General features: G+C 32.3%; 1 protein-coding gene across 6 annotated transcripts in view; it reads left to right on the top strand.

Moving 5' to 3' along the window:
* Positions 1-16,403, top strand: part of LIN28B (lin-28 homolog B) — a 128,124-nt gene that overhangs the window by 89,580 nt on the left and 22,141 nt on the right. For 4 of the 6 annotated variants that reach the window (XM_074310203.1, XM_074310204.1, XM_074310208.1 and 1 more), the window contains one exon: positions 2,613-2,663. The exons of the other annotated variants lie outside the window; for them this stretch is intronic. In XM_074310203.1, coding sequence (XP_074166304.1) covers positions 2,613-2,663 — 51 coding nt within the window. The remainder of the gene's footprint in view (positions 1-2,612; positions 2,664-16,403) is intronic. 6 annotated transcript variants of the gene reach the window in all.

The following is a 16,403-nucleotide window of genomic DNA, read 5'->3' as shown; positions in this document are numbered from 1 at the left end:
CCAAATTGATTATTGTCATTAGTCTGAATTTAGTTGTTTTCATTTTCTGGAGTTTTCATTTATATTTTAGTAGTTCTTAAGTATATTCTTTTCATTCTGCTTAATGTCTTCTGAGTCAATATAAAGTTTTCTGATACTTTTCTGAATCTTTCAAATTTGCTATTTCTTTCAGTGCTATAGTATCTCATTATATTCATATCCTACAATTTCTTCAACCATTTCTCAGTGAATACCCACTTCATTTCCAGTTTTTGTGCTGCTATTACAAATATTTTATGTTTATGAAACTTTTCCCCCGACTTTGATCTCTTTAGTTTAGATATGGAGTAGAAGAATTACCAAATCAAAATAAATAATTTTTGTTTGTTTGCTTACTAATTGTTTGACATTGCTTACTAATTACAAATTGTTATCTAAGGATTGGGCCAATTGACACTACACCAATAGTTATTAATGTACTTCTATTTCTAAGGTCCCTCTACCAATATTTCCATTCTTAATCATCAATCAGTTTGGTAGGTGACAGATTGAACACCTGAATTATTTTCTTATTAATGATTTGGAGCATGTTTTAAAATCTTTTAAAAAATGTTTACATTCACATCATTTTAGGTTCTTAGCTCTTGGTCTCATAGTTTTGCCAATTTCCTATAAATTTTAAATATTATATTATCATCTAATATTTCTAATAGAAAGTTCCCTCTTCTTTACTTCCTTCCTCCATAGTATCTCTTCTTATTTCAGCTGAATAGATTTTCTTCTGAAAAAGCTTAAGCTCTCAGATAACAGAAATATAGATACAGAGCTGGAGAAATCATTAGAGGTCTTTTAGTGCTACTATGTAATTTTATAGATGAGGAAACTGAAGTCAGTCTATTCACATAGATAGTAGATATCCAGTAGAGGCTAGAATTTCAACCTAAGACCTATGACTACAGATTCTAGAGGCCTACGATAGCTTTTTAATGTCATGTAATCAGAATTGCATTTTATTATCTATTTTATCATTTATTATTATTTACTTGATTCATCTATTTTTATTATTACTATTTTACTTTATATTATCACCTCTATCCCTTGCTTGGTTAAGAATTTTCATACTGGATATAATTGTCCCCTTAACCATAGTTGTGAAAAATACCTTTCAGTTTTCTTCTAATATAGGTCTTATGTAAATTTGGAGCTTTTTAAAAATATGTAGCATAACGTGTGGTTTCAACCTATTCTAAGTAGATTGTAAGTTTTCCTGGAAAATCCTATCTAATGGGAGTACTTCACTTAGATATTTGTGTTCAATTGCAAATGGATTTTGCTTAACTAGTCTGTTCTACCAATTTACTTTTTCATATTTTAGCCTTTATCAAATAGTTTTTATATTCACTGTTTACATGGTGATTTGAGATTTGGAAATGATATGCTCACTTAATACCTACTTTTGTCATGATTTCCTAATTTCATCTTTTTCATTAATATAGTGCTAACTCAATTTTATTTTATTTTTTATTTTTTTTTATTTTTTCTGAGGCTGGGGTTAAGTGACTTGCCCAGGGTCACACAGCTAGGAAGTGTTAAGTGTCTGAGACCAGATTTGAACTCTGGTCCTCCTGAATTCAAGACTGGTGCTCTATCCACTACGCTACCTAGCTGCCCCTGCTAACTCAATTTTAGATACCTACTTTTGGTTATATTTTTAAAGGATACTTTAATGCTTATTTTTTAAGGATTTTTTCTGTATTTTTATAGGTTTTTCTATATTTTGACCTACATAATTATCCTTTTGCTATTCCTATTATAAATTATTATTTTAAATAATATTTAATATTTTAATTAATATTTTCTTAATATTAAACCATCCTTGCATCCCAGGTATTAATCAAACTTGATCATGATGAATAATTTAAAAATTATTCCTATTTAAATTTTGCTTAAAATGTTAATATCCATATTTCTTAAGGGAATTCTTTTAATTTTGAATTTCTTTCTTTTTTTTTCCCTTCCCTGATTTTGTTATTAGGATTATCTGTGACTCACAAAAAGTATCTGCTAGAGTGTCATGTTTCTTAATTACTGATAATAATTTTGTAGCATATGTGTTAATTGTTCTTATATATGTTTTGATAGAATTAAATTGAAAATATGCCTCAATTAGGTTCTTCTCTCCCACCTCCCTTTGGTAGTTCATTTATGGTTTGCTCAATTTCTCTGCAATTGGGTTATTCACTCTCTCCCTTCCTCTCTCTCTCTTTCTCTCTCTCTCTCTTTTACATTTGGGTATGTTATATTTTTGAAATAATCACCCTTTCCTACTAAATTATCTGTTTTGATGACATATAATTGTGTATAGTAGTTTCTGATAAATCTTTCTTTTTGTTGTGTACGTTAATATGTGATTTTAGCAATTTTATTATTTTTTTTCTTAATCATTCTTAATTGGTTTTTCAGGTTAGTTAGTTTTTTTTTAAAAACAATTTTTACTTTTGTTTATCAGTTATTTTAATTTTTTCTTATATTTGAATTTTCTTTTGGGGATACTATTTTGTTGATTTTTCTAGATTTAAAAAAATCTCATGTTCAACTCCTCTTTTTTCTATTTTCTTTCTGTATGTTTTCAGAGATATAATTTTTCCTCTGAGGACTGCTTTAGCTGTACCCCAAAAATTTTGGTATGTTTTCTCATCGTTATCATTCTATTTGACAAAGTTACTTATTATTTCTATGATTTGTTCTTTTGCCCACTTGCTAATGTTGATCTTATGTAAATTTCATTTAGATATGCCCCTTTTACTTTAACTCTATTATTGTCTTTAGTGTGTTATGGCCTATAAAAGATGTATAATGCTTATGCTTTTTTATTTTTTAATGATTTCTTTGTATGCTAGCACACGAATGATTTTCATAAAGGTACTATTAACATTAAGGGGTATGTGCCTGTGTGTGTATCCCTGTCACTATTCTCATTCCCAAGATGATTTAAATCTTCTTTAGTCTGATCATGTTTTCCATTTTTTTTATCTTTCCATTATGCTTATACAATTTAGAGAATCACTAAACTCTTCTAGTTATTTTGTTGCATTTTTATAATTTGATTAGCTTTTCTTTTATGAATTTAGACACTATGCCATTTAGTATATGTATATTTAATAAAGATGTTTCATTCCTTATATAATTGTCCTATTTATCTCTTTTTAACATTGTAAATTTTTTATTGTCCCATTTAAAATTACAATTACAATTCCTGCTCTCATCTAAAGCATAGTATATTTCAATCTAACTTCTCATTTTATTCTGTCTTTATTTTTAAAATGAGTTTCTTGCATATAAGAAATTAATTATTTTTTCTTATCCATTCTATAATTTTCTTTCATTTTATTAGGCAATTTAACCAATTTATATTTAAGGTTTTAAATGTAGCTTGAGGTTTTCCTTTATATAGTGAATTTGTTTGATTTTTCTTTCCCCTTTTAAATTAGAACTTTGTCTTTATGTTTAGCTTTGCTTATATTAACTTAATCCTAGTCTTCTCCCAAATACTCTCATTTCATTGTTCCTTTTCTGTTGCTCTATCCAAAGTTCCCTGACTTTGCTTTAATTATCTTTTTAAATGCAATTTTTAGTTTTATCTTTTCCTATGCAATATAAGTTGTAGTTCAGAATTCTTCCTGTTTTCCCTTTCCCAAGAAATGCTTATTCCTGTCACTCCTTAGTTTTTTTTTGTTTTTTTTTACATTCTTGAACTTTTTCACTTCTGCATCTTAATTCTTTCCCATCTATAGGACAAGATTTGGTCTTTCTACTGTCTTGTTGATCTCTTGATATGGTTGCAGATGTTGTACATGCCTGCCTTTCCCATCTTTTTAAAAAAAGTTTTTCGAGGTCTTTTAAAAAAATCTCAATATTAGAAATATTAATTCTTAGAGAAGGCATTGTGGTATTGCAGATATTCATCTAAACCTCACATTACAGGATCTGGTATAACTCTATGCTTTTAAATATACCATTTGCTCATACTAAAGTCAATATATCCTACTTCTGAACTGATATCCCAACTTCCCCGCTTCCAATCCCATTCACATACATTTCGCTCTGCATAAATGAAGAAGTCTTTCCCTCAAGACTTTTTTCTCACTCTTCTATATTAGATTGCAGTCCTGAAAAATAGAACCATTGCTCAGAATGTGGTCTTCTGAGGTCTCCATTACTTCTAATCAAAATCTGTTTTTTGATCCTTGTCACTTTCCAACACTTAGTTTATAATTCCACGTCTTCCACCATCAGTTTGCCATCTGGGAAACATTCTTGTTCCTGTACCAACCTCCCTTTCTCCCCCAAAAAAGCCTTTCTCACTAACTTAGGCTGTAGTCTTCTTTCCCATATTATTTCAAATATGTTTAAGCACTTAATTCAATTCAGAAACTAGGCAGGACTTCATTTTTGTCCCTTGCTCCCTCTACATTTGCCAGATTGACTTATTTATGAATTGTCATGAATTTTCAGTCAGAGAAATGTTGGTTTACTTATCTTTTCTTCCTCTTAATTCTTAACTTGGTTGAATCTTCAACCCCAAAGATCAGAGAACATTAGAGATGTAATAGTTGATTAGTATGTAGTTTTTGAATTCATTACATAGGACTCTTAGTGAGTGTTTAACGAATTTGAATTATTGTTGAATTTAGAGCGGAAGAAATTGACTTAAGAAAGCATGTGACATACCCAAACACATATAGCTAATAAGTGGCAAAAGTGGGACTAGAACTTACTTCACAAAAACCCAGCACTCTGTCCACTGTGTCTTATAACTTTTCTTTGAAGTTCTTGTAAACCAGTGAAGTCAGGAAGGGGAAAATTTCAGTTATGGGAGACGACAATGCCTAGAGTTGGTTGGAGCTTAGGTTGTTTTATGCAAGGAATATCCAACAGACCAGGGCTACTGAATCTCAGTATATGTGGGAGTAACTAAACTACAAATAAGACTAGAAAAGTTAAAAAGGGGTCAGATTAATAAGGGTTTTGGATAGTAATGGAATTTTATATTTGATGCTAGAGTTGATAGGGAGTCAATGGAATTCATTGAAGAGGAGGTGACATAGAACTTTAGTCTAGGAAGATGACTTTGACAACTGAGTGAAGAATAGATTGGAGTGGGTAGAAGTTTGAGGCAGGGAGAGTTGACTTCAATGATTCTGAGATCCTTTGCAGTCTTAAATATATGGTCCATGATTCTATTTCTGTATTTCATTTGATCCTCTCCACCTTTTCAGGCCAGTAGTTGAAGAATTACTTTCCCTAATTTACAGAAGAGGTTAAAAAAAAAAAAGGGTACTGCTAAGATCTCAGACATTGATTTTCTGATACTAATTTGAATCTCTTTCCATAACACTGCATTGCTTACTATATATATATAAAACTAGTCTTTGAATACTTTGTACTTTAACTATAATGGTTTCCAATAAAAATGGCCTGAATGTGTGGAGAGCATCTCAACTTTATCCGGGTACTATTATTCTTATCTCCTTCAGTTTAGAGTTAATATTTCTTTGTTCTTTTGACTTTTAACTCGGTTTATTTTTTATTTCTGTCCTCAACCCTATAGCTATGACTTTCTATTTCAAAGATTATTAGTTTCACAGATTTTAAATGTTCAGTCTGGAAGACAAGACTTAAAGACTGCCCTACAGGAATGCTAAATTAGCTATGTCAAGCCAACGAGAGTATTCTTGTTTCTCAACCTAGAAAGCCAGCCCTGTCTAAATAAGGGCTAGCTGCAGCTGATTAGGCTACAAAAGCAGTTAAATAGCCAAGGCTGGTTATTTGAATATATTGTCTCTAGCTTTTTCATCCTTAATTTTTCAGGATTTACTGAGAGAAGTTGGTGCCAGAATATAAGACAGTGATTTTCCCCTCCACAACAGCATTTTACTTTATACATTTTTTTCTTCTTTACTTGGTGAACAACTTGAAAATTGATGCGTTCTTGCAAAGGAGAAACTTAGGCATGAACAACAACAATCAAGAACAATTGAAGGGGAGGGGATAATGAGCAGAGGATCATTTTGTTCTCATCTATACTGTCATTCCTCTTCCTCAGTGGTATCTAATCCTGGAACATGAGATCAAACTTATTGATCACTAAAGGCATTTCCTTGGGTATTTCAGCAAAGCAGTTTTAACTCTTTATGATTCTTAAGTGTGTTGAAGGCAAAATGGTTGCGTGTTTTGGTTACTGTTGCTATTTATTGCTTTTTGTTTTGCACAATCTTTTCTTTGTACTTTAAAAATATGGTAATCCAGAAAGCCTAGTCTAGGTAATAACTGAATGAGCTGAATGTAAGTCGTGTTTAATACTGCCAATAACTAGCTCTGCTTCTATTTGCATAGCAAAAGACATGGATACACACATAAATATTTTAGAAATTGAAAACAAATATGTATTTCTTATTATTGATTCAAGTTCAGTTTCTAAATTAACCCTTTTTATGTTAAAGAAATATGTTTGATAGTTGAATAGATGATAGACTAGAGAGGGGAGAGGCTGGCGAAATGAGAAGATACGATATTTTAAAAAACACTGACAAGGAAGGCTTCCTAGAATTAACAAATGGGCAAAAATAATTTTCACACCAGATTTCTTTTTGGTGGTGATGGTGGGGTTATAATGATCACTTCAGACTAGTTTGAGATAAGACAAAATGTATAATTTAGTATAGACAATTTTTTCCCTTGTTTAAGTTTTTAATAGGTCTAACTTTTAAAAAATCTCAACTCAGTATTTTTTTTCGACATAATACAATGTCTTGATTTCAATTCTTTTGAATAAACACAGTTCCTTGTTACTGCTACTGCACGTGTGGCTTGTATTATGTTGTATGTGTAATAGACCTGACTTGGACACTCCCCCCTCAGATGTCTTAAGAATGGAAAGTGCTATTGGCAGCATGCCCACTGCACGTGGCATCAGTATCGAGTCCTATTTCATAACAAACCTCTTTTATGCCAGAGGAATTAAAGGGCATAGAACTCTCAGGACTTGAATCTATAGTTTTCCTTATTAATCTGATCTTTTCCATTAGCCAAGACTGATAACAAATCATGTTGCTTGGCTCTAGTTTTCCCCCTTTGCCTTGTATTCGTTGGTGGTGTGAGCTGGGGAGGTCTAACACTATACCAAGTGTAGCTTTTGCTCTTGGGAATATGAGAAGACTCATCCAGTCACAACAATAGTCACATTCTGCCACCTACTCCCAGGAGCATTAAATATTAGCTTCAGATTTGATCCAAAGGAACAAATTGTGCAGCCAACTTTTATCAGAATTAACCAAGATTTAAGATTATTCTTGTTAATTTAATACTTAATGCTAACTTGTTCATCTGTGAAGTCTATACCTTTCCCCAGGGGACTGGTCACTATTGCCTCTCCATTCTTAATAGAATCAGAAGCCTAAATGATAAGGTATCCTGAAAAGTCTTTTGTGCGCTCTCCCATTATATAAGCATATCTTATTTCGTGTCTTAAACTGGTTCCATGAAACACATTAGGCAAAGCAACATTGGGTCTGGGGAAAGAGCGTCAGTAGCATATAGTTTCATAGGAACAATGTTCTCAATAGGTAATTGACCAAATAATGTTATAACCTAGTTTTTGGTGTTATAATGGAATTTCATTATAATATCAATGAAAAGACTTAAGATTTGGTGGAAAGAACACTGGAATTAAAACAAAAAGACATATTTGAAATAGTTTTGCTACCATCTTTGTTATCTTAGTCATCAAACTGTTTTAAGCTTAATTTCCTGATCTGTAAAATAAGGGGTTGGGATTAGATAATTTCTCTGCTTGGGAGTGAAAGTTCACTAAAGAAAGTTCTGTTATTATTTTATTCTATGACCTCAAAGATCACTCAAACAGTAAATCCTATAACCTTTTTATAAAAGACATTATGATGACACCATGTACAGTATCTCTGAATACCACAATGACTTGCTATGCTTGTTTTGTGACACAACGTATGAAATGTCTCTAGTAATGTCATTATGTTATAAATTCTCTAATCAATTTTGATTTATATTAATTTTATGTAAACACCTGCCATGTAACTTTTAGGAAGATGCTTGAGAGGAATCAGCATGAAATCAAATAAGTAAAAAGTCTTGAAAGTATTTGATCCGTCAGTAGGAGAGGCTTTTCAAATTTTTTCCCCTAGGTGTAATGAAGAATCTATATTAATTTGTGCATATTCTTTTCCTTGATATTTCTGTAACTCAAAGTTTCTTAAATTTTAAAAATTTAAACAACCCTCTTCAGCCAAGAAATTTTTATGTGACCTGAGTTATAAAAATAAGTATTCAAATCAAATATTTTCTGATAATAAATGTAATTTCACAGCCTCCACATTCAGTTATGAGAACCCATATGGGATTTTAGATGTTGCAACAACATATATTTATGAGACAGTTATTATAATGCAATCTGTGGCCCTGGAGGAGAAAAAAAAAACATTCCTAAAAGGATTGAATTAATGATTTTGGTCTCATCAACAAAGTCAAACTAATTAAGCTTTGTGGCCACAAAGCAAGTTAAAAAATAAGTGTAAATTAAAGTAACTTAATGCTGTTTGCCTCACTTCCTCATCAGTAAGATGACCTAGAGAAGGAAAGGCAAACCATGCTGGAAGATGTTTAAGAAAACCCCTAATGAGGTCACAAATAGCTGAACATAACCGAAACTCAACAACTCAACAACAACAAAAGAATCACAGCATTTTAGAGTCAGATGGCCAAGTGGCCATCTAGTCCATTCTATTTCTGAAAAGAATAATTGTTGTTATTCTGTAGAATTGGTACAGTATTTTGAAAAAGTGAAATGAAGTTATATAGTAGAAAGAACACTCTAGATTTCTGGATACTTGGGGTTGTTTTCTAGCTCCATCACTAACTTAAACTTGGACAACTAGACCTTATGGCCTTAGTTTCCCCATTTATAAAATGAGATGATTGGGCTAGATTATTTCTTTCTAAAATGAATTTTATTGATCTAGTTTATTTTGTTGGGGGGAGGAGTTTGTATCAAAATTTATTCTAGAGATTTCATTGAATTTCCCTTTTACTGTCTGTTATCCCCAGTGCCTTAGTAATAACAGTTTTTTTTTTTTTTCCTGTTGCAGGAAGTACAAGATGAATTCATTCCAGCACTTGCAGAGTTCTTAATCATTTTCCCATAGAAATATTTCTAGAAGTAGTAGTTAGATGTATCAGTATTATATTACACTCTAGTTATATCATTGATGAAAGAGACATTTGGGGACTGACCTTGAAAACCCATAATATAAAGAACAAAAGTTCTTTGAGAAAGTACTTTCTGAGTTTCAAAAAGCTGACTTACAAATTATAATTGAATCTGGTAATGATGGTAGTGATTGTTTTAATAATAAATAGTTTGAGATTACATACTATTCTAAATTTTATGAAGAACCTTTCTCATAATAACCCTGTGAAGTAGATATGGCAACTATTATTAATTGCTATTTTGCCAATAAGGAAACTAAGACCCAGAGTAATCAAGTGACTTTTTATGTCCCCTTCATTTCTAAATCCTTCTAATTCCAAATACCTTGATCCTAAGCGAACTATGTCTGACCAGTGATCCATTCAGTCTACTATTAACTTTCCCTTAAACTGGTAGTGATATGCTATCCATGAATAATAATAACAGCTAACAAATGTTTTGTGGGCACTCAATAAATGCTTCCTAGTAAAAGGCTGGTCACGGAAGGTAAATGAAACAATATAAATATAGAAGGTCTTCTGAATAAGTATTCTTTGAATTCTATACCCGAAGTATTTGTGTGTTTTATCAGATAGGAGTGAGGAGGGATTAAGTATCTAATTCATTCTTATTCATATAGAATGAATGACAAGTGATGTTCTAAACCAAAATCTTGAAAGTGAATGAAGATGACCTTATAAATAGAAAATGTATCTAGGAGCTTTTTAATCGTAAGAATCAGATGACACTTGAGAAAAATTTAAATAATAATTACATATAGCATTTGAAAGTTTATAAAATACATTACTTACAACAACACTTTGAGCAAGTATTATCATCCTAAATACATATATACATATATATACAAACATATACATACATTCATACATACATAGACATATGTATACATACATGCATTCATACATATGCAGGCAGACACACACACACACATATATATATATATATATATATATACACACACACACACACATACACACACATATATGCTCAGAGAAATAAAATGACTTCTTTTTGGTTATTTAATGAGTATGTGATAGGGTCAGATTCAATTCAGGTTCTTCTAATCCCAAATCAAGGTTCTTTTCTTCACACATCCTCTCATAATTCAAAGTGGTATTTTGAGAACTAAATTATTGAAGGACAAAAGGAATGTGTTAATTCTCAGCTTAAGTTGCCCTGGAGTTTTGGATTCAATACAAATTTAGTTCTCTTGCTGCCTGTGGGAGATCAGGGGAAGTTACATTAGAGCAAATATCAAAACTTGAGTGCCTTGTCAAGGCTGTCAATAATTGCTGTAGCTTGTGGAGACTAGCCATTGGATGTGGAAAAGAAAAGTTTGTGGCCAATGTTAGAATTTTAATTAAAATGATTAATTAAATGCAGAGATCAATAATATGACTTAAAGAGAGAAAACATTGGGGACTTTGACTCTTGCAGTTACCTGAGGGACTTTGAGTCTGTATGAACAGGACTCACTCAAAGAAGAGTGAACAAATGCCCAGGAGTTGAGTCTGGGGATTTATGTATTAGCTTTTATCTGAGGAAATGAAGAAAGATAAAGTACATTGCTCAGGTGGAGGTTAGTGGGCCTGAACCCTAAGAAATTGTGTATCAAAAAACATTCTCTGCCTAATATAGAATAGTATGAATCTCTAGGGACTCTTCTGGAAGTGATCTATCCTTTGGAATTGGCCTTATGGGACTCTAGTCCCAAGGTGAATGGATGAATTAATGAAAAAGCATTTATTATTATAATATTACAGGTACTGTACTAAATGCTGGAAATAGAAAGAAAAGAAAAAGAATGAATCATTTAGGATCCAGCAAGAATTGACCATAGAAATGCACTAACCTGTACTTACCATCTGCCTCTTACCATCTGCCTGTTACTCTTACCAGTTATCTAAGTAGGTTTTTAGGTTTTATTTAGCATTTCTTCACTAATGGAGTAATAGAGCATATAGCTCTTCTTACAGAGAATATATATTCACTTCCAGAGTTTTCAAGATGTTGGCACTCTTAGAAAGAGTTCCATTTACTCCATGCTAGGTACAGCATTGATTGTGAGGCTGTACATCCATTAGTAGACCACAAATCTATTGAATTTTTGTAATATAATAGACATTTCTGTTTTAGGAAGAAATAGAACTCATTGAAAATTTATTTAACCTTTTAAGACATCTTTTTTTGAGCAGATAAATGTAAATAAACCAGAAAATGCATACAAAATTGCAAAATTTCAGTATGAGATAAAATTAAGATGTAGAAATTTTGATTTTAACTTTAAAATGGAATTAATTTTTATTTTAAAACCATCAAGAATGATTTATTTTTCTAATGATTCACTCATTGAAGCATATGTGTTTTAAAAAATTTGTTTTAGTAGTAAGTAAAAAGAGAATTATGCTATTAAGGATTATTATTTAATGACTATTGGTGATTTGGGGGGATTATAAATTGCCACCAAACTGAATGATTTTAATGCCCGATATTGATGTATTTGATATGGTCATCACTCATCTAAAAATCTCAGTAACAATCTCAGAAGCAGAATACACTGCTAAAGCTAAATCCCCTGGTCCTTTAAAGGTTTTCCTCTCTGAGATGGGCAAGGAGAATCATTAGCAACAGGTAGTCAGAGGGATTCTCCACTATTATAACAGGGAGTCTGGAAAATAATTTTCTATTCCCAGTACGAAGGAAGAAACAGTATGAAATGATACTACTTCTGTTTGTTTTATGAAGCCGTGATAATAACACTGAATTGTTGAAACTTTGACAGACTCTGTTTACTTTACAAGTTGAAATGTTATTTTGATACATGTTCTGTTTTTGGAGAAGCATATTAACTTCATGATAGGATTATAAACTGTTTCTAGGATAATGTCTTCAGTGCTTTGTTTATAGAGAGGAGCTCTGGAACCTCTTTAATTGTAAAATTTTAATTACTTTGCATTATTAGATTATAAGATTAAAAGAAAAGCCTTTTGGTTGTAATTGTTTTGTAACTTTTTAGAACTTTCTCCTCCCCCTTTTTTTTAACCTGTGTGTAAGCTTAGTTTGGATACACAGATTCAAAATAATTCTATTTTCTTTTACTTGTTTACACCGTATACAATTGTAGAGAGTTGTAATCAGCTCTGCTAACAGTTATTTTTTTTTAATGAAGGGTAGGAGCCAGCATAATCAAAACAGTATATAACTACCAAATTCTTTATTTTACTTTAGAATATGTTGTTGTTACTCACATTTTGCATTCAGTTATGCAACATTGTTATAAGACACAATTCTTCAGAACAGTCAAGTATCTTTGTAAATATCCCAGTGGTCTATGTCAGGTGAATACCCATCTTAATAGGTACAAACCTTAAGAGGTGTACATCACATGTAGCAAGTTGTCCCATAATCAGGTATGGTAGGCCAAGACCTATCAGGATAGGACTATAGGACATTTAAGCTTGCTCTGATTTAAGACTAGTCTTGAGTAGTCAAGAGTTATTGGTAAATAAATATGATTAAGATGTTGTCACTGAAGATTGTTCTAAGGGCTTGCTTATCAGAGATCCGAAGTCAAAATTGGTCACTTTAGCACAGAAATAAAAGCAATCAAGACATTAGAGAAGGAGTGAGTTAGAACACAGTTGGAATAGATCTCAGAAGTTAGTCCAAGGCATACTTGAACAAAAACTCCTGCACAACATTCCAAACAAATGGTCATCCAGTCTTCACTTGAGACCTCTAATTGGGAGAACCCATTACTTCCCAAAGGAACCTGCTTCAGTTTTGAATAATTCTGATTATTAAGAAAATTCTCCTTAAATCAAGCCTTAATATGCCTCTTTCCAACTTCTACCCATTGCTTCTACTTCTGTCTTCTGCCTTATAGTGCCAAAGAGAATAAATCTAATTTCTTTTCCACATGACAGCCCCTAAAATACTCAAAGATGGCCATTATATACTTCATACATCTTCTCTTTCCAGCTGAACATCAGTTTTGATTTAAGATGATCTCAAGGTCCATCATTATCCTAGTCACTTGCTGGACATTACTCAATATATAGATGTGATGCAACTTAATAATTTAAAATGTGATGCCTAGAAATAAAAATATGTAAGGCATGGTTGGACCAGGGTGGGATACAATGAAACTGTCATGTCTTTGTTCTGGACACTGTTCCTTTCTTAATATAGCCTAAGCTTTCATTAGCTTTTTTGGTTGTCTTATCCACACATGACTCATTGAATTCACAATCTTTTAAAATGTTAAAGCTTTCCAGAGCTAGTATCTGGCCAAGCTTTTATATTCTTATTCCAGTGATGCTGATTTTTAAAATCTGCTTGTAAGACATATCTTTTAAAATTTGTCATGTCAGATCTAGCACGTCTTAGCCTGCCAATCTTTTGAAGCTCTCATTCTACCATCTGATGTATCGGCTATCCTTACCAGCTTTTTATCACCTGAAAATTTTGCAAGGATACTCCAGTTCTGCTATAACTTAAGACACTAATAAAATATGACACAGCACTAAGCCAAGCATGGGTTCTCCAGGCACTTCCCTGTAGTGTTCCTTCCAAGGTGATCAACTCATTAATGACAATAAAATAATAATTATTATTATTAAAGCTCAGAATAAAATTAATTGCACTATCAATTATCCCATACTTCTCTATCTCATCTGAAAAGATGAATGGGACTTAAAATATTTTGCTTTAAAGTTTTTTTTTCTTTTGTGTAGGAATTAACTTTTATTATTCTCATCATTTAACACATCATTTAACACAGTTGTGAATGTGTTCTTCCATAGTTATAATTTGGTCAGGGGACTCATCATAAGTCTCAGTGATTTATATTTGGTCCAGTTTTCTTCTTTTGGTCAAAATTAGTGATTTGTTTAATTTGTTTGTAGCCATTCAAGACTAGGGATTTTATTGCTGGCTCTTCTTTTGATTTTTTCCCCCTTCTTCTTTGGATTACTGGATATGTACAACTATTATTCTTTATATTTTATAAATATGATTATCTAGATTGGTAGAAGAGCAAAGAGCATAGTAATATTCTCCCTATCCTCTTTTCAGTTTAATGCAATTTTGGGGGTAATAATTTTTACAACTCCAAGCAAATATATTTTAGCAAGTTTTACCTTATCAATGGTGTGAGGCGAGTACTATAAGAATTATTCTTCAAGTGACGTTGTTAGTCACATGACTATAAATATCAGAGGTAATCTTTGAATCTAGGTTTTTCCTAGATCTGTCATTTTCAAAGCCTTTGCTTTCAGTCAAAAAACAGTAGTCAAAACAATAGCTTATGCTTCTTAAGGTTAGTTTCTAGCTCAGGGTTTCGTAATCATTAGCAGGACTTTATTATCTCTTCATGTGCTTTGAGTGCCAGATCTGATGACTCTAGCCAAGCAAGAGCCCATAAAATCTGGATCCCTATAGCTGTTTTTTTTTTTTTTTTGGAGAAGGTTCTACTTTTTCATTATTTGTATTTTCAACGAAGTCATGTCCTTTAACTGAAGAAAATCTCAGCATGACTTTCTCTGGCTAAGGACAATTGGCTATTGTTGTATATTTTCTGTTTGCACTAAGATCATTCCATCCTTTTTCATCTATGCTCTTCTTATCCATGGTGACCCTTCAGGATTAAGAACAATAACAGGAGAAAAGAATAGGATATAGAGTTTTATAACCAAATCAATAAAGGGGCTAAATGTTTTCTAATTTCTTTGCCTGATCTCATACTCCATAATGCCACTTTAAGACTCTTCCTTTGGGAAAGGGGGCATCATTCATAACCTCTCCTTCTTTGAACTTCTGTATATACAATTTTATTACCTAATCCAGTAGTGGTGGTCATTTTCAACTGATTCTGATTACATTCTTCTTTTTTCCTCAATGAGTTTAGTGCTTAGCCCCAATTCCTCCTCTTATACTATTGGAATTGGACATAAATATTTGAAGTTTCTTCAACAACTTAAACTTCCTACTTCCACACACTGCTCAGTTTGGACCACTGTTTCATGAAGGAGGCTTACCATGAATCACATCACTCCTGGTTCCACTTATTCTCCATACTTCTTTACTTTGTCAGCTGCTCCCACCCTCTGGCCTTTACAGATAACTTTTCTCCATTAGAATGTAAGTTCCATTAAGATAGAGATCATTTTTGTTTGTATTGAAAGCCTTAGTGCTTAGTGCATAATTTGGCACATAGTAGGCATTTAATATTTATTTAGTTACCTCCTATAATTTACCCATTCCACCTTAACTATATAGAGTTAAATTCAATTAAATTCAATCCCTCCAATACTTGTATTTTCCCATCATTTCTGCACTTCCTACAATTCTTTCCTTCCTGGTTTGGATTCTTTGATGAAAAAGTTCAACTATACACCATCTTCCATTCAAATCCCTTATCTTATCTATAGTCATTCTTGGCTTAGCTTCAATTTTGGATTACTACCACCACCCACCTCCATCATTCCTATTCAAATGCTACTAAGTAGAGCTAGAGGAAGACTGAAAATGATGCTGTGACTTAATCCATAAAATCTGTTATCTGATCTTGCCTAGGCCATTATTTAGTCCGAGGTATGCTTCTATTCCTTAATCAGTTCTCTATTCCACTCACTTCTGTAACTGTTCCAAATGTTCTCTTTTTTCAAAAAACCTTTTAAATCACTTCTCCAATCCTCTCAGCTGATGATTTCACTTCATTATCATCTAAAAAATTGAAACCATTTGTTGAGAGCTCCCTCTTTTCCCCTTGTCCTTCTCATATCACATCCTTTTGACGTCTTCACCCATTAACTTCTCTATTGTTCTTCCTTTATCCTTCTGTAGATTTCCCCATTATTATTCCCACTTTCACTAATCTACAATCTTTCCTTACCTTCTAGTTCCTTTCCTCATGGTTATTGTTGTATCCTTAGCCCTCCTTAAAAAAAAAAAAAAAAAAAAAACCAACCCAAAAACTGCTTTGATCCAACCATTCCCACTAACTCTTTTCATATTTCTCTACTCTTAGCTAAACTTGAAAAAGCCATCTCTACTATACTTCCTCTCTCCTTACTTTTTTTTCTAAATCCTCTGCAGGATGGCTTCTAATCTCATCATTCAA

This window comes from Sminthopsis crassicaudata, chromosome 4 (genome assembly GCF_048593235.1).
Source record: "Sminthopsis crassicaudata isolate SCR6 chromosome 4, ASM4859323v1, whole genome shotgun sequence".
Lineage (NCBI taxonomy): Eukaryota > Metazoa > Chordata > Mammalia > Dasyuromorphia > Dasyuridae > Sminthopsis > Sminthopsis crassicaudata.
The sequence above is the reverse complement of the archived record's forward strand: the minus strand, read 5'-3'. Positions and strand labels throughout refer to the sequence as shown.